The 18,773-nt window shown below is 43.0% G+C and overlaps 1 protein-coding gene across 2 annotated transcripts in view; it reads right to left on the bottom strand.

The window, feature by feature from the left end:
• LOC102916038 (uncharacterized) overlaps positions 1-9,752 on the bottom strand; it is a 55,791-nt gene extending 46,039 nt beyond the window's left edge. For both annotated transcript variants that reach the window (XM_016006509.3, XM_016006521.3), the window contains exon 1: positions 9,622-9,752. In XM_016006509.3, the coding sequence (XP_015861995.1) occupies positions 9,622-9,642 (21 nt within the window). In that variant the 5' untranslated portion in view covers positions 9,643-9,752. The remainder of the gene's footprint in view (positions 1-9,621) is intronic.
• Positions 9,753-18,773: the final 9,021 nt, after the last annotated feature.

Here is an 18,773-nt window from a genome sequence, read left to right as displayed (position 1 = left end):
ACAGATGTAAGAAGGTGTCTCAGAGTCATTTTGATTTGTATTTCCCTGATGACTAAAATGTCTTTTGGCCATTTTAAATTCTTCCTTTGAGAATTCTGTTAAGCTCTATAGCCCATTTTTTAATTGGATTGTTCATTATTTTGATGTCTAGTTTCTTGAGTTCTTTATATATTTTGGAGATCATCCCTCTGTCAGATGTGGGGTTGGTGAAGATCTTTTCCCATTTTGTAGGCTGGATGGGTAATGGAGGGTAGGAGATAGGGGATGAGAACATAAGGGAATGGGAATTTGAGCTGGAACAGGGATGGAGTGGGAAAACTATGAAAGAGATACCATGATAGAGGGGGACATCATGGGGATAGAGAGAAACCCAGTGCTAGGGAAGTTCCCAGGAATCCCCAAGTATCACCCCAGCTTGGACTACTAGAAATAGTGGAGAGGGTGCCTGAACTAAACTGGCTTACCCCAGTGATCAGATCAGTGAATACCCTAACTGTCATCACAGAGCTTTTCTCCAGTGACTGATGGAAGCAGATGCAGAGATCCACAGCCAAACACCAGGCAGAGATCCAGGAGTCCAGTCAGAAAGAGAGAAGGGGGATTCTATGAGTAAATGCATCAAGACCATGGTGGGGAAACCTGCAGAGATGACCAAACCAAACTAGTGGGAACTCATGAATGTTGGATCCATTGCAGTGGAGTCTCCATGGGACTGGACTAGACCCTCTGTATGGCGAGACAACTGTGTAGCTTGATTTGCTTGGGGGTCCCCTGGTGATAGGATCGGAATTCATCCCTGGTACAGGAGTGGGCTTTTTGGAGCCCACTACCTATGATGGGACACCTGGTGCAGCCTTGAGGCAGGGGGAAGGGCTTGGATTTGCCTCTACTGGATGTGCCTCCCCATGGGAGGCCTTTCCTTCTTATGGGGGAGTAGAGGGTGGGTTGGGAGGGGGAGGTTGGGGGGCAGGAGGAGGGAAGAGGGGTATCTTTAGTGTGTAAAATGAATGAAAATATTTTCTTAATAAAAAAGTAAAAAAAAGATAAAAAATAAATGTCAATCATTTTGCTTTTTCTTTTCTTAAACATTTTTTTGAGATTATACTATAATTACATCATTTCTCCCTTTCCTTTCCTCCATTCAAATTCTCCCATGTACCCCTCTTTGCTCTCTTTCATGGCCTCTTTTTCTTTAATTGTTGTATATATATGTGTGTGTGTATATAAATATGTGTTCCTAAATATATAAACACAACCTGCTCAGTCTATGTAATATCTCTTGTTTGTATAAGTTTTCAGGGGTGACCACATTTTTGAGAATTTTGCAGTTTATGGAATATTAATCATGTTACTAGAGTCCCTTACAATCTATAGTAGAATGGTACCATCAAATACTTAAATGTCAAATTTTTAAAAGAAAAGGGTATATACACCCACCTAAATCCCCATATACTCTGCTACATTTAGCTATGTTAAATTTAAAATTCTTCACTGTAAAGGATAATGCTTCTTCTGATGCCCTAAAGGAAGCACAGCCTAGAGTATGTGTTAAATGGGGAGATCTAGAGACTAATCAATGAAAAGCAACTGATGTTCTTCTAACATCAGGAAATGGGTATCCTTATGTTTTTCCAGAAAATGAATGAAGTCCCAGATGGTTCGTGCTTTGATGAATCCAACCAGGACAGCATTCTGGAGACCTCCAGACAAAAGAAGCATCTGAGGATACATGGTAAACTCATCAAGAGGAGACACTCCAAGAGGATGAGGGAGTTGATAACTTGGGGAGACATCAAGACTCATCAAGCTGAGACTTTAGGGAAACAGCAGGGATGCAATACTACTGACCCAAAAATATTACTGTTATATTAACAGAGTGTATTACATGCTAATTCTCAGCTCGTCAATGCAGAATCCAAATGTCTTTTTTCAGGGGGGAATAAAATGTATATATAAAATGTAATAGAAGACAGTATGATTGTTTTGCCATGCTAAGGATTATTTTTATCTTTTAGGACCAATTGCCTGGATAAAAGATGGTATAAAAATATTTAGTCCCATGAATGGGGGACATTTTGGTTGGACTAATCTAGTGGGATCAGTCCAAATGCAATAATATGGATTTTAGCATAATTAAGTACTCCTAAGAAAGCCGTGATGGTGGAAACTATAGTTGTATGAAGATGAAAAAAGGAATATCTGGTGTATTTCTTACCAAAGTTGGTATTATTGTACCTAGAATAGTTCTATCTATTGCCAATGGTTTAGACAATAACCTCTGGCTTCATTTGGCACATGGCAGTCAACAGACACAATCCTTTTGTGTCAGAGGAGACCCATCTATTCCTTGGCTCTTAAAAATAAGTTTATATGGCATAGGAGTCACTATATGCACTATACACAAATCATGGGGGACAAAATAGAATCCATTCACACCCATATACACAAGGCTTCCTCTGACATTCCTATCTATGGTATTTTCTATCACTTTGTTTATGCTTTAAATGTACTTACATCTCTTTTTATTGCAATTTTACCTCTAATCATACCATACTCTCTGGTAAACAACTGCATTTGGGATGGACGTTTTTGCATGGGGAAAGTGGGAGACCTGCTCTTACTTTTCCCCCAGGGTACTCTTGAGAAGTGAGAAATATTTAGATAGAAATATAGAGGAGAGACAGATAGGAATATAGGATAGCCTTGGGAGGGCCTGGGTAAAAACCCACCAGCCCCTTCTGTCTCTGCTAAAGGGCTTTTTATAGATATGCCAAGGGGTGAGCAAAAGTCCTCCCCCTTGCACAGCCAAGTGCAGACCCTTCCAAACACCTGGTAACAATGCATGTGGTCAATCCATCCCCTTATGCAGTCCTGCTGTGTAAAGTAAACTTAGATATCACTAGGAAACCTCTGTGGACCCCAACGGGGAGAGGGGGCGCTGAAAATGCTACTTACACTGCCCTTCCTGAAAGTTATAAAGGTTTATGTAGGCTAGGCCATGTTATACCCATTTTGCTCAGTAAATCTTTGTAATCAATAGAATTAAGGACAGTTAAGGCTACACAGAGAAACCTTGTCTAGAAAAACCAGAGAGAGAGGGAACTCACCCTGAGAATTGTGATGATTCTTTGCACGTATTGGAACCTGTTGTAATGGTTGCAGCCTCAATGGCTTTGTTATTGCCTATCCTAGGAATAGTTACTAGAATACAAAGAGAGGTCTCAAAGATGGTATGCGTGATTAGTAAAACTAATAATATCACAGCAAACATATTAGCAGAAATTAATCAAGAGATGGTGAATTGAGGACCATAGTTTTACAAAATAGAGCTACTATAGATTATTTGTTGCTCAGGCAAAATCTTATTTGTCAACAATTCCCTGGCATATGTTGCTTTAATGTTTTAGATTTTTCTTATAAATGATTTTTATTTTTCTTATAAATGATTTTTCTTATAGATGGTCAAATTAATGATTTGCATAAAGAGATAGACAAAATCTCTCAAGTGACCTTTGAATGGCCATCATGGTTAAGGTGGTTTTCTCTTGGTCCTCTGCTACCTATTCTTATAATTCTCTTATGCTTGCCTATATTAATTAGACTAGTCATAGACACAATGCTTCCACATGGGATCTATAACAGCCACTATTTTTCTTTGAAAACAGAAAGAGGGAGATGTAGAAGAGCACAGATAGCATTAGAGAAACTGGACAGTTAGAAATGCAGGCTTTTCTCCTCAATGGAAGGGAATGTATACCTGTTTTCCAAAACTGTACTGTGCTTGTTATTGTCAAAACAGCTTGGGTCAGACTCGAGAAGCTTGAAGCAGTCTGGCTAATAAAGTTGTGCGGAACCAGATTTCCTTCCTGGCACTCACAGATGGTTCCTCTGTTGGCTGTAGCGCTTGCAGAGAACCTCACACCATTCCCTTTGGTATGCATTGTTTTTGATGCCCTACATGTACAGAATTAAATTACTGTGCTGGAATTGTCTTTCTGAGAAAGCAAGCGACATTCAGATGTGGTGTCCACTGAGAACGCAGTCTGTCTTTCAGCGCTCAAGCCAAGCAAGGCACCTCTTCTGACCTTTCCCTTTGCTGATTTCTCCCAGTAGGAACCGACCGAATGCTGCAGCGAGCATGCCTTTCCTCACAGGACTAGAGAGCTCACAGCGGCCGTTCTTCCTGCTGCCATCTCTCAAGTGCTGGGACAATGGGCATGTATCATCCTGTGTCTACCTGCCTACCTGTTTCTCTGGCCTCCCTCCATCCACAAAGTTTCAAGTGGAGCCCAGGCTGGCATCAAAGTCATAATCAACCTGCCTCAGCTCCCAAGAGGTAGAATTAAAAATGTGCCAAGCTGGGCAGTAGTGGTGCATGCTTTTAATCCCAGCACTCGGGAGGCGGAGCCAGGTGGATCTCTGTGAGCTCGAGGCCAGCCTGGGCTACAGAGTGAGTTCCAGGACAGGCTCCAAAACTACACAGAGAAACTTTGTCTCGAAAAACCAAAAAAAAAGAAAGAAAGAAAGAAAGAAAGAAAGGAAGGAAGGAAGGAAGGAAGGAAGGAAGGAAGGAAGGAAGGAAGAAAAAGAAAAAGGAAAAAAAGTGTGCCCTATCCATATCTGTATTTCTGTGTGTGAGGGTAGAAGACAGGGTCTTTCTAGGTAGCCCATGTTGCCCTCCAACTCAAAACAGTACTCCAGAATCCACCTCCTCAGTGCTAGGATGACAAGTGCATGGGGACATGAGGATGGTTGGATGGGGACTAGGACCCTCTTTTTTTGTGCTTTCTCTTTTCTCTGTGGCTGACTGGAATAGCAAGGTCTGTGGGCTACCCTTCCTCACACATACGATAAATCCTAAAAGCAATGACCTTCTAAGGGAATGCAATATGTCTCTCAGCCCAAGCACCTTCCTTTGGTCAGCCTCCCTCGGGCCTATGTGCTGGTCACACAGATGCTGCTCACTTATCACTGCAATGGTGCCGTGACACCAGCTGGCTTTTCACTGTCTCAGTGAGGAAGACTGGCAGGCCCCTCCAGGACTTGTTCTGCGGGACCTTGCCATGACCTTCTCAGGAAGCAAACCCACCTTCCAGGAAAGCTCTAAGGCAGGCTGGGGCACTGTACAGGCTCCCTTGCCAGAGTGAACAGAGCAGGTACCTGAGCCCTGGTTCTTTACCCAGGAGGATGAAGAGCTGCGTGGAGGCTAATACTCTCCCAGGTGGCTGTGACAGAGGCTGACCTGCCAATCTAAATTCCCAGCTGTCCTATTTTAATACGGTCACTATGCAGATAATCACAGGGGACCCAAGGCCCTGAAAAATCAGGTGCAAGACAGCCAAGCCTCTGCAGCCCGGGTGGCAGTTTGGCTTCTCTCAAATCCAACATGAATGTGGCCCGAGGGGACAAAAGGCTGGTGAGTGCACCGTCTAAGGAAAGACAGGAGGCAGAAACAGACGGAAGGACAGTCAGCTATGACAGAAGCCTCCTCTCAAGGAGTCCGTTGAGCGTGGCACAGACAGACAGACAGACTCCCCTGACAGCCATAGCCTGACAGCTCCTCAGCTTCCAGTCCAAGGGACTTCGAAAGAGCAACTATTGGGCATTGTCATTGATCTACACCCCTGGCAACTGGACCACAAACCCTTCCTTGAAGGAGAATGGGAGCAGTCCCCTCTGTGGTAGGTATACCTGAACTCTATTGTAAGGATTACTCATTTAAAAGAATACCTTCCACAGCCTGAAAATCCTTCTTTTCTTTTTTTATCGGACAGGGTCAGGGTGTTTGGGATTTTTGAGAACGGTTATTTGTTTGTGTGATTGGAGTAGAGTCCATGATGGTCTTGCAGATGCTAAGCAAGGATTCTGCCTCTGAACAACAACCTTCCCCTCCCCTCCATCTCTCTCCCTCTGTCTCTCAGACAAGGTTTCCTATGTACTTTTAACAAGTTTCAAACATCTGTTCCTCCTGCCTGTGCCTCTCAAGGGGGCAGGATTACAGGAGTGTGCCACAGAGGCCCATTTTATTCTGAGAGATTGTGCTCTGCCAGGCCCATGCTGACAGGGTGGGACTAACCCTGACCCTTACAGCACCCCGTGAAACATGGATTCGGCTCCATTTTATGGGAGAGGAAAACCAGTTCCAAGGGAATAAACCACTGACCTGGACTGCACAGCTGGCAAGTGTTACACTGGAGTTCAGGTCCAAACAATTGTGTACTTCTTTGGAGATGTGGTCTTACTCTGTAGCTCAGGCTGGCCCTAAATACCCACAATCCTCCTGCCTCCCAAGTGCTGGGATTTCAGGGGTGCACTGCCATGCTGTCTTAATCACTGTTCTATTGCTGTGAAGAGACACCATGACTAAGGCAACTTACAAAAGAAGACCTTCGGTTGAGGGCTTACATACAGTTTCAGAGGGTGAGTCCACAGCCATCATGGTGGCAGGCAGGCAGCCATGTCTCTCTGAAGCAGTAGGTGAGAGCTCACATCTGACCCACAGGTGGAGGCAGAGAGATCCAGATGGGGCCTGGTGTGGGCTTTTGAAACCCCAAAGGCCACACAGAAGGACACATCTTCTCCAGGGCCACACCTCCTCCAACAAGGCCACACCTACTCATCCTTGCTAAACAGTCCCTCAAGCGGGAGCCAAGCATTCAAATATTATGAGACTATGGGAGCCGTTCTCATTCAGACCACCACACATGCCCACACTTTGACACTGTCCTTCTCATACACGATAATCCTGAGGTCCTACAGCACATGATGGGCCAGTCTTCCCTGCACTTCTCACTAGTCTTCATCCCACAACTACTCCCCTCTCGGACCCTTTTGTTCCTCGCCTATCTTCATTGACAGGTCCATCAGAACCATCACAGCCACCTGAAGCTTCCTTGAGCCTACAGCAGAGACACCTTCCCCAGGCCAGTGTGGCAGACAGTGGAGGGGAGACCCACATCTGGCCCTGATCCCAGCTTTGGCTTTCCATTGTGCAGTGGACAGTTCTCCCAACCCCACACCACCTCCTGCTTCCAGGGCCCACATTAGAGGTCTGGTGAGATGTGATGCACTGCTCACCACTCAGAGGCAGTTTCATTCTTCCCTGGCTGCGGTCCCAGCACAGTGCCACCCAGGGGTGACAGTGCCCCACTGTCCAGAGGAACACTCTGATTCTCCAGAAGGAAACTGGCTTCTCTGAGGTTCTACAGAATCAAGGTAATTGGGAAGAGAAGGCGGAGTCCTGCACATGCCAGGCGAGTACTCTACCACTGAACTGTACTCCCATATACTTTTGCTTTTTGACATAATGCCTAAGTTGTCCAGGTTCACCTCCAACTCGAACTGTAGCCCACAATGGTCTGGAACTTCTGCTAGTTCCGCCTGCTTCACCCTCCCAGGTATCAAGAATTGCAACCTGCACAACCGCTCCTGGCTTGGAAGCAGGTTTGAAACCCACATATAGGTCCCTCCTTTGTTTCATCAAGACTGTACTGAGTGGGCACAGCTAGACAAAGAAGGAGGATCAGGGCTCTGCACAGAGCTCCTGACATCCTGCATCCACTGTGGGTAACCACTTGGTCCATGTGCAGTCCCTGACAAGGGCTCCTCACTCACTCAGAGATAAGTTACCCAAGGAGACAGACACACACAGAGATGGAGAGACGGAGAGGAACAGGGACCCATGGGCTGCTGGTACATGTGTATGAATCCCTGTGCTTGGAAGATGGAAGAGCATTGCTTCTAGCTTGAGGCCAGCCTGAGCTACAGAGAGTTCCAGACCCTGCTTGTCTACAGAGTGAGAGCCTGTTTGAAGAGTACAGTCAAAAGGGTAGGGGGAAAGGGCTGTGGGAACGCATTTGCAGACATACAGGAGACCGAGACGGAGAGGCCGTGTGTCCCCTGGCTGGGTTTTGAGTGCAGTTCCTCTGTTTTTCTTAGCTAGCCTCTTTTATCTCTCCCCTCCACCTCCTTTGACTGGCACGCCAGGACCTCAGCAGTGGCCATTTTCAGACTGGAGGAATGTGCCTGTTCTAGACGCCACAGTTCCTGTGCTTCTGAGTCATATTCCCCACCAACAGTGCCTGCTCACTGCGGTCGTGACCTCCCACGTGTGAGAAGTAGAACTGAAGAATCCCACCCTCACCCCCCAGTGCTCGGTTCTGGGGCTCTAATAGTAGCCAACTGATCTATCAGTGTTCTTTGCATTTTTGGGGGGATTGCCATCTCCACACTTGTCTACACATATCTTTTGCTACTGCATCTGGGATTCCTTAGGCATCACCTTGTATGCAGAGGGCTCTTGGCAAGCTCTAGGGATCCTGAAGGGCAGACCCATTCATGACTTTTGTCTGTCTCCAACTGGCCTCAGGTCTGCCCCTGGACATATGTGCAGGAGGCCCGTGTGCAATTGGGGGCTGTGGAGGGAAGGGCAGTTAGTACCTGGAGGCCTGAAAAATGACAGTTCCTGACCTGGGCTCCACTGTTTACCTGCACAAAAAATGACAGAGTCCTGAGGGCTCCAACCTTTGATCTCAACTCCTCTGAAGAACAATGCAGGGGGTCCAAGCTCAAGGCCACTCTGGGCTCCCTGTAAGATTCTCTCTCAAAAAAAAAAAAAAAAGACAACAACAACAAAAAAAAAAAAACACCAAACAAAACAGACAACAACAACAAATAAAACAAACGACACTGGGAAAGTGACTCTTGGCAAAACACTTTCCTAGCAATCCCTTGGTTGAGCCTCAGTAACACACACACACACACACACACACACACACACACACACACACACACACAAACACGGTAGCTGATAGAGGGGGTGATCAGCATCAAGCAGTAAGAACATTGTCACCTGGATTTGAACTCTTGTACTAGTGACACAGTTTTTTAAAGAAAACACATCCTGCAGAAGAGGTGTTGAGAGACCCAGAGAAAGATGGGCCAGACAAAGAACAAGCCAAAGAGGTATGTGATATACAGGACTAGATTCAAATCTGTCAGAGCGGCAGTCACAGCAGCTCAAAGATGAGAGATCTCGGAGATTCAGAGGAACAATCAGGGAGACACAAACCCAGGCAGAGCCCGAGCTACAGCTGCGGGTGGGACCCGGCGGTAGTGAGAGTCCGGGAAACTACCTGAATATGAGTGGAGTTCTAGGAGGTGGAGAGCCGGGTGGCTGTCACTGCTACAGATGACAACAGTCCCTTAGGTTCAGAGAGCTGCAGGGGGAGGAATCCGCCGCCTGATGCTGCGAAGGTTGATTAGGGACTAGGGGCTCTGACCTGGGTATCCAGTGCAGACACAGCAGTCCGCGCTTGCAGCTCGAGAGCGCTCTGAGTCCTGTGGGACAGTGGCCCCAGACTCCCGCGTGGCGGCTCCACTGGCCCGCCGTCCCACCGCGGTCCTAGCCAGGACAGTGGCGCTTTCCGACCAGTTACAGCTGCCCTCCCGGCTCAGCCGCCACACACTCCAGGCAGAGCTCGCAGAGAAGGCTGCAGCAGGGCTCAAGTCCGGGAGCAGGAACCTGATAGGCTGCCCGCTGTCCAGCCTCCAGCCCCAACCCCACAACAGCAGGCGACGGAGTGCACAGCTGCCCTCCCGCTCTGCATGCACCTCACTCACCATCTCCAGCTTCCTGGGCATCACGAGTCCTCACTATGGCTCTTACCACACCACAGATGCACCAGGCCACAGAGACCAGCACAAAGTATCCAGGAAGAGGGGATGGTACCGGGCGACAGGTCCCAAGATGGCTGGTCTGAGACAATAATGTGCCCAGCAGAAGGTGTCTTTGCTACTGATTGGACAATCCTCACACTAATTCCTCTGATTGGACAGAGCCTCATGTCCAGAGCTTGAGTGACAGCGGATGGACCCAACCGGTTATTAAATGAACAACAACAGGTTCACTTGGATTTTTGTGACCGGGATTCTAGCGCAGAATCTAGCCCCACTTAACAGTTATATTTAACTTTGTATACAAGGCTAGATCTATTAGCTTATGATATATGTTGATAGATAGATAGATAGATGATAGATAGATAGATAGATAGATAGATAGATAGATAGATAGATAGATAGATAGATAGATGATAGATAGATAACAGATAGAAATAATCTTATCCAACAATAGGCGGAAAAATTTAATAAAATTTCTGTAAAATTGCCAAATTCTACTCTTTTGAGGGGACACCTTGAGCTTTGAAATGAGAAACAGTTTCCTAAAGCACCAAGTTATAATAAAGTTTTCAAATTAAATTTTAGAGCAGTATACAAAATGACGTGCTTCATTTGACACTCCCATGTGCTTGTCCTTCTTTGTCCTCATTCAGTCTCTCTTCTTTCTGCCCCCTGCCTGTCCCTTCTACATCTCTCTGGTTGGTTGCATTTCTTCCTTAAGACAAGCCCTTAGCGTTCATATTCCAAGTGTACACAGGGGCAGGCAAGTCGACACAGTGAGAAGGGGCGTTGTGAAGTACACAGCTTCGAGGACTACTCAGACACTAGTTCAAGCCAATAGGAAGTCTTTATTGGCGGTTGACTGGGTGTTCGTGACACCAGTGCGGCCTTGAGTCTTTCTCTGGCTAGGTTTTCAGACAGACAGACAGACAGACAGACAGACAGACAGACACACACACACACACACACACACACACACACACACACACACACACACACACACACACCATACCCTGGGTTGACACATCAGTTAGCAAGAACATTTAGCCAGAAGCAGAACTCTAAAAGCACAAGGTTGGTGCATCTAGGGACTTTCCTAGAACTATGGATTTGACAGATGGGGTCTCTGTTATCATTTTGGCAGGTGTTGCTGCTTATGCTCTGGCTTTCAAGGTCTGAATGGTCCTTCCATAAGGGCATCAGCTGAACTAAGGATTGGAGGCCTGTTACAAGGACACTTGCCTCCAAGCCTGATAAGTTTGATTATAATTTTAATTACATGTGGTTTAAAGAACCATAATAACCATACCAAAAAGCAACAAAACTTTTTTTTTAATTTGTCATGGTAAGATAAATTCAAAACATGTATCATTCACCTCACCTCATGAAAGTTTCCATCCCTTTTAATATTTGCAGGCTAATTGTTACTTCCTATACTAAGATTACTGTGTATGAAACATCTTTCTATGAGAGCAAATGATATTTATACGGATGTCTACCTTCACAGTATATTTTGTCTTGCAGCAATATAGCCAAACAAGGACACAAGGCCTGAATGTTTTTTCTTTGATTTTAGTTTGTCAGATCTGTTTTCTCTCTCTCTCTCTCTCTCTCTCTCTCTCTCTCTCTCTCTCTCTCTCTCTCTCTCTTAAATGCTGAATGCTGTTTATTGAAGGAGGGAGGAGGTCTTAAATACAGGCTTACAGCACAATGGGAGAACCCCGGAGGGCAGAAGTTTGCTACTGATGTTTTACAATCTTGCATCTAAGCTGTTAACACCCAATATGCAGGATACACAGACAAGGAACTTCCCTTAAGCCTTCAGGAGGGTGGAACCCGGCAGGGAAGTAGCATAGGGAAGATATCAAGGTCAAGGTCAGCAAGCAGGCAACAGTTACCCAAAACGGGGCAGGGGGGGGGGGAGGGGGAAGGGGCAGGGCCCTACAGGTCCCGCTTTTACTAAAAAAATGAGCTTCTGACTCAGGTTGCATGGGACATCAGCAGGTCACCTTACCCGTCATGGAGACACCTGCCCAGGCCACACAGGAACTCTGTCTTAGGTTGGTGAGTGCCCCCCAGGCATTACCCATCTCTGAATACTCATTATCATATAGGCTCAATCATGTGTGAGCTGCAGAGTTAACTGCTGCCAAAGATCTCAAAGTGGCACTGGGCTTGCAATCTGTGTGTTCAACACAGAGCAGACCAACAGAAATCCTAACCTACCCATAGGCTAAAGGCAACTGAGCCATTCCCCTTCCTTAATGAGCCTTGCTGCAAATTGGAGTCCTTATAAGATGGTATCCCAAAAGCAAATGGAACTTGAGTTTATGAATTTATAATTTTCAAAGCCAATCGAAATGTATATAACTATTGAATTAAATTTATCATGCCCAATAGAATGAAAGACTAACTGTGGTAGCTACTTTTGCTGCCAGGGTCTCCACTGTGCTAGCTGTAGTAACCAAGTATGAAATGGTAATCCCAGAAACAGTAGCAGCGGTGGCTGCCACTGCTATAACAGCAACAATGGCAGCAGTAATGTCAAATTCTCTTCAGGAGCATGTGGGCATCCACTGGTGGATACAACTCCAGGAACACCAACTGCCAAGGCCCATTTTTCTTGATCCCAGCATGACTTAAGCTGGCAGCTCTGCAAAAGAACAACTAGGAACCATAAAGAAAAAAACAGACAGCTCACAAGGAGCAGAACTAATGGTCTCATAATGGCTACATTCAGGCTCATAAATTTTAAGGTATCTTCAAAGGGGGCTAAATGAATTTCAGGAGGCCATTAAATGTTGCACAGAGCCACTCCTGAAAAGTAGGTACTACACTAGCTTGAAGAGGATTGTGAAAATGAAAAGGCTTAGCTGGCATGCTACTGTTAACAAATGGAGGTCAGTGACCTTCAGGGTTATCCTTAATCTCCAAGGTATCTGGGTGACACATTCTCAAACATACTTGAAAAAGCAGTTACCATACATTACCTTCTGGAGAATCCAACCACATGGCTACAGTTCCTTGGCTTACGTTAATGCTTGCCAAAGCTGGCCATATTGGGCTCTCAATCCCCATTGGCATCAGAAGGGGAGAGTTTTTCACAAAGGCCCAATAGGTCTCTGCCATATTGGGTTTCAGCAGTATCCACAGGGTGCACACAGTGCTCAGGAATCCAAAGAGGAACCTCATTGTCCTGAGGAAAGACATAAACAGAACCCCGGGCCCACACCAACACCAGATCGGGTCTCCTCCAAGTGCCAGTAGAAAGATCCTTCCATCGCTCCAGAGGGTGATTTGCAACAGGAGACCTCCAGTGCTTATCTGCAGCGGATACTCCAACAGAATCCACTGATAAAAAATTTAAAATATATGAAACAAGGGAAAGAATAGAATGTGGAGAGGAATGATGAGTCCCTAATTCCCCCTTTTTACTTTAACAAAATATGTTTTTTTAATAGTTCAAATTTTTTTATTTTTATTTTTTATTTTTTTAATTAATGAATTAATTAACTTTTCTATTATCAGCTTGATACAGTATAAATTCTTATCTTAATAGTGAAATGTTTCATTGAGGCTTGTTCAGTAATTGAGTAAAACCAAAACTTATTATAAGCCACAGTCATCCTAGGGTCCCCCATGCTATATAAATAGCCTCCATGGTTCTGTGGGTTGCAGTCTGGTTTTTCTTTGCTTTATATCTAGAATCCACTTATGAGTGAGTACATAAGATGTTTGTCCTTCTGGGTTTGGGTTACCTTACTCAGGATGATCTTTTCTTCCATCCATTTGCCTGCAAATTTCATGATGTCATTGTTTTTCTCTGCTGAGTAGTACTCCATTGTGTATATGTGCCACATTTTCTTTATCCATTCTTCAGGTAAAGGGCATCTAGGTTGTTTCCAGGTTCTGGCTATTACAAATAGTGCTGCTATGAACATAGCTGAGCATGTATCTTTATGGTATGAATCAGCATTCCTTGGGTATATGCCCAAGAGTGGTATGGCTGGCTCTTGAGGTAGTCCGATTCCTAATTTTCTGAGAAACCACCATAACTGATTTCTACAGTGGTTGTACAAGTTTGCATTCCCACCAACAGTGGAGGAATGTTCCCTTTGCTCCGCATCCTCTCCAACATTGACTGTCATTAGTGTTTTTGATCATAGCCATTCTGACAGGTGTAAGGTGGTATCTCAGAGTCATTTTGATTTGCATTTCTCTGATGATTAAGGATGTTGAGCATTTCTTTAAATGTCTTTCAGCCATTTGTGATTCTTGTTTTGTGAATTCTCTGTTTAGCTCTTTAGCCCATTTTTTAACTGGGCTGTTCAGTATTTTGATGTCTAGTTTCTTGAGTTCTTTATATACTTTGGAGATCAATCCTTTGTCAGATGTGGAGTTGGTGAAAATCTTTTCCCATTGTGTAGGCTGTCTTTTTGTCTTATTGACAGTGTCTTTTGCCCTACAAAAGCTTCTCAGTTTCAAGAGGTCCCATTTATTAATTATTGTGCTCAGTGTCTGTGCTGTTGGTGTTATATTTAGGAATTGGTCTCGGGTGCCAATGAGTTCAAGAGTACTTTCTGTTCTATTAAGTTTTGTGTAACTGGATTTATGTTCAGGTCTTTGATCCAATTGGACTTGAGTTTTGTGCATGGTGACAGATATGGATCTATTTATAATCTTTTACATATTGACATCCAGTTATGCCAACACCATTTGTTGAAGATACTTTCTTTTTTCCATTGTATGGTTTGGGCTCCTTTGTCAAAAATCAGGTGTTCATATGTGCATGGATTAATGTCAGGGTCTTCAATTTGATTCCATTGGTTCACATGTCGGTTTTTATACCAGTACCAAGCTGTTTTTATTACTATAGCTCTATAGTAGAGTTTGAGGTCAGGGATCGTGATGCCTCCAGAGGTTGTTTTATTGTACAGGATTCTTTTGGCTATCCTGGGTTTTTTGGTTTTCCATATGAAGTTGAGTATTAGTCTTTCCAGGTCTGTGAAGAATTGTGTTGGTATTTTGATAGGGATTGCATTGAATCTGTAGATTGCTTTTGGTAAGATTGCCATTTTTACTATGTTAATCCTACCTATCCATGAGCATGGGAGATCCTTTCATTTTCTGATATCTTCTTCAATTTCTTTCTTTAGAGATTTAAAGTTCTTATCAAAAAGGTCCTTCACTTGTTTAGTTAGTGTTATCCCAAGGTATTTTATATTATTTGTGGCTATTGTAAAGGGTGATGTGTAGCATGAATCTTAAAAGTTCTTATTAATAAAATCAAACCTGAGGCGAGTTATTGGGGTCCATGCTGGTAGATCAGAGAGACAGAACAAGCCACAGCTATCTCACCTCGCCAGATCCTCAGCTGGTCTTGTCTCCTCAGACTAGAGGCCTCTGAGTCCTCATCCGGAATGGGTCTCAGCTGAATTACTGCTCAAAAGCCTGAATGCTTAACCAGCCAAAATCTTCTAGTTTCTGGTCCTCACGCCTTATATATCTTTTTGCTTTCTACCACCACTCCCTGGGATTAAAGGCTGGCTTTCTGGGATTAAAGGTGTGTGTCACCATGCTTGGCTATTTCCAATGTGGCCTTGAACTCACAGATATCCAGAGGGATTTCTATCTCTGGAATGCTAGGATTAAAGGTGTGAGTGCCACCATTTTCTAGCCTTTGTATCTAGTGGCTGTCTGTTCTCTGACCCCAGATAAATTTATTAGAGTACACAATATTTTGGGGAACACAATACCACCACAGTGATGTTTCTCTGACTTCTTTCTCAGCCCTTTTATCATTTGTGTATAGGAGGGCTACTGATTTTTTTTAGTTGATCTTATATCCTGCCACTCTACTGAAGGAGTTTATCAGCTGTAGGAGTTCCCTGGTAGAGGTTTTGGGGTCACTTATGTATACTATCATATCATCTTCAAATAGTGAAAGTTTGACTTCTTCCTTTTCCAATTTGTATCCCTTTGATCTCCTTTTGTTGTCTTATTGCTCTAGCTAGAACTTCTAGTACTATATTGAATAAATATGGGGAGAGTGGACAGCCTTATCTTGTTCCTGATTTTAGTGGTATTGCTTTGAGTTTCTCTCCATTTAATCCTATGTTGGCTGTTGGCTTGCTGTAATTTCCTTTATTATGTTTAGGAATGTTACTTGTATTCCTGGTCTCTCTAAGACCTTTATCATGAAGGGGTGTTGGATTTTGTCAAAGGCTTTTTCAGCATCTAAGGAGATGATCATGTGGTTTTTTTTCTTTCAGTTTGTTTATATGGTGTATTACATTGACAGATTTTCATATGTTGAACCATCTTTGCATTCCTGGGATGAAACCTACTTGGTCGTGATGGATAATTTTTTTATGTATTCTTGGATTCTGTTTGCCAATATTTTGTTGAGTATTTTTGCATCAATGTTCATGAGGGAGATTGGTCTGTAATTCTCTTTCTTTGTTGCATTTTTGTGTGGTTTGGGTATCAGTGTAATTGTAGCCTTGTTGAGTATTTTTCATCAATGTTCATGAAGGAGACTGGTCTGTAATTCTCTTTCTTTGTTGCATCTTTGTGTGGTTTGGGTATCAGTGTAATTGTAGCCTTGTTGAGTATTTTCATCAATGTTCATGAAGGAGACTGGTCTTTAATTCTCTTTCTTTGTTGCATCTTTGTGTGGTTTGGGTATCAGGGTAATTGTAGCCTCATAAAAAGAATTTGGTAGTGTTCCTTCTGTTTCTATTGTATGGAACAATTTGAAGAGTATTGGTATTAGTTCTTCTTTGAAAGTCTGGTAGAATTCTGCACTGAAACCATCTGGTCCTGGGCTTTTTTTGGTTGGGAGACTTTTGATGACTGTTTCTATTTCTTTAGGGGTTATTGGTCTATTTAAATGGTTTATCTGGTCTGAATTTAATATTGGTATGTGGTATTTATCCAGAAAATTGTCCATTTCTTCCAGATTTTCCATTTTTGTGGAGTAGAGGTTTTTGAAGTATGACCTGATGATTCTCTGGATTTCCTCGTTGTCTGTTGTTATGTCTCCCTTTTCATTTCTGATTTTGTTAATTTGGGTGCTCTCTCTTTGCCTTTTGGTTAATTTGGCTAAGGGTTTGTCTATCATGTTGATTTTTTCAAAGAACCAACTCGTTGTTTCATTGATTTTTTTGTATTGTTCTCTTGGTTTCTATTTTCTTGATTTCAGCCCTCAATTTGATTATTTCCTGGCATCTATTTCTCCTGGGTGAATTTGTTTCTTTTTGTTCTAGAGCTCTCAGTTGTACTGTTAATTCATTGGTATGGGATTTCTCCATCTTCTTTATGTGTACATTTAGAGCCATATGAAAGCCACTGCTCTCATAGTGTCCCATAAGTTTGGGTATGTTGTACTTTCATTTTCATTGAATTCTAGGAAATCTTTAATTTCTTTCTTTATTTCTTCCTTGACCCATTGATGTTTCAAGTGGGCATTATTCAATTTCCATGAGATTGTAGGCTTTCTATAATTTTTGTTGTTGTTGAGGTCTAACTTTAAGGCATGGTGGTCCGATAAGATACAGGAGGTTATGAGGTTATTCTAAATTTTTTTGTATCTGTTAAAATTTGTTTTGTGACCAATCATGTGGTCAATTTTTGAGAATGTTCCATGGGGTGCTGAGAAGAAGGTATATTCATGTTAGAATGGAATGTTCTATAGATATCTGTTAAGTCCAGTTGAATCATAACATCTGTTAGGTCCCTTATTTCTTTGTTAAGTTTTAATCTGGTAGATCTATCTTTTGGTGAGAGTGGTGTGGTGAAATCTCCCACTACTAATGTGTGAGGTTTGATGTGCATTTTAAGCTTTAGTAATGTTTTTTTTATGAATGTGGGTGCCTTTGTATTTGGGGCATGAATGTTCAGAATTGAAGCTTCACCTTGGTGGATTTTTCCTGTGATTAATATGTAATGTCCATCCTGATCTCTTTTGATTGATTTTAGTTTGAAGTCTATTTTATTAGATATTAGGATAGCTACACCAACTTGTTTCTTAGGTCCATTTGCTTGGAAAGCCTTTTCCCAGCCCTTTACTAGGAGGTAGTGCCTGTCTTTGAAGTTAAGGTGTGTTTATTGTACGCAGCAGATGGATGGATCCTGTTTTCTTATCTATTCTGTTAGTCTGTGTCTTTTTATAGGTGAATTGAGACCATTGATAGTGATGGATATTAATGACCAGTGATTGTTAATTCCTGTTATTTTTTGTGGTCGTGTTTTGTCCTTCTTTGGTGTTTGTTGGTGTGGGATTATCTATTGCCTGAGTTTTCATGGGTGTGTTTAGCTTCTTTGGGTTGGATTTTTCCTTCTAGTGCTTTCTGTAGGGCTGGGTTTGTGGACAGGTATTGATTAAATCTGGTTTTATTTTGGAATATTTTGTTTACTCCGCCTGTGGTGATTGAGAGTTTTGCTGGGTATAATAGTCTGGGTTGGCATCCGTGGTCTCTTAGTGTCTGCATAAGATTTGTCCATGACCTTCTAGCTTTCATAGTCTCTATTGAGAAGTCTGGTGTTATTCTGATGGGTTTGCCTTTATATGTTACTTGGTCTTTTTCCTTTGCGGCTCTTAATATTATTTCTTTGTTCTGTATGTTTAGTGTTTTGATTATTATGTGGTGAGGGGACTTTTTTTTTTTTGATCCAGCCTATTTGGTGTTCTGTAAGCTTCTTGTATCTTCATAGGTATTTATTTCTTTAGGTTAGGAAAGTTTTCTTCTATGATTTTGTTGAGTATATTTTCTGTGCCTTTGAGTTGGTATTCTTCTCCTTCCTCTATCCCTATTATTCTTAGGTTTGGTATTTTCATAGTGTCCCAAATTTCTTGGATGTTTTGTGTTACAACTTTTTTGTCTTTAGTGTTTTCTTTGACTAACACATCTATTTTCTCTATTGTATCATCTCTTGCAATCGGTTGGTTATGCTTGTTTCTATAGTTTCTGTTTGTTTAGTGAGTATTTCCAGCATTCCCTCAGCTTGTGTTTTCTTTATTGTCTCAATTTCATATTTCAGATCTTGGAATGATTCTTTCATCTGTTTAATTGCTTTTTCTTGGCTTTCTTTGA

This window comes from Peromyscus maniculatus, chromosome 5, assembly GCF_049852395.1.
Source record: "Peromyscus maniculatus bairdii isolate BWxNUB_F1_BW_parent chromosome 5, HU_Pman_BW_mat_3.1, whole genome shotgun sequence".
NCBI lineage: Eukaryota > Metazoa > Chordata > Mammalia > Rodentia > Cricetidae > Peromyscus > Peromyscus maniculatus.
The sequence above is the reverse complement of the archived record's forward strand: the minus strand, read 5'-3'. Positions and strand labels throughout refer to the sequence as shown.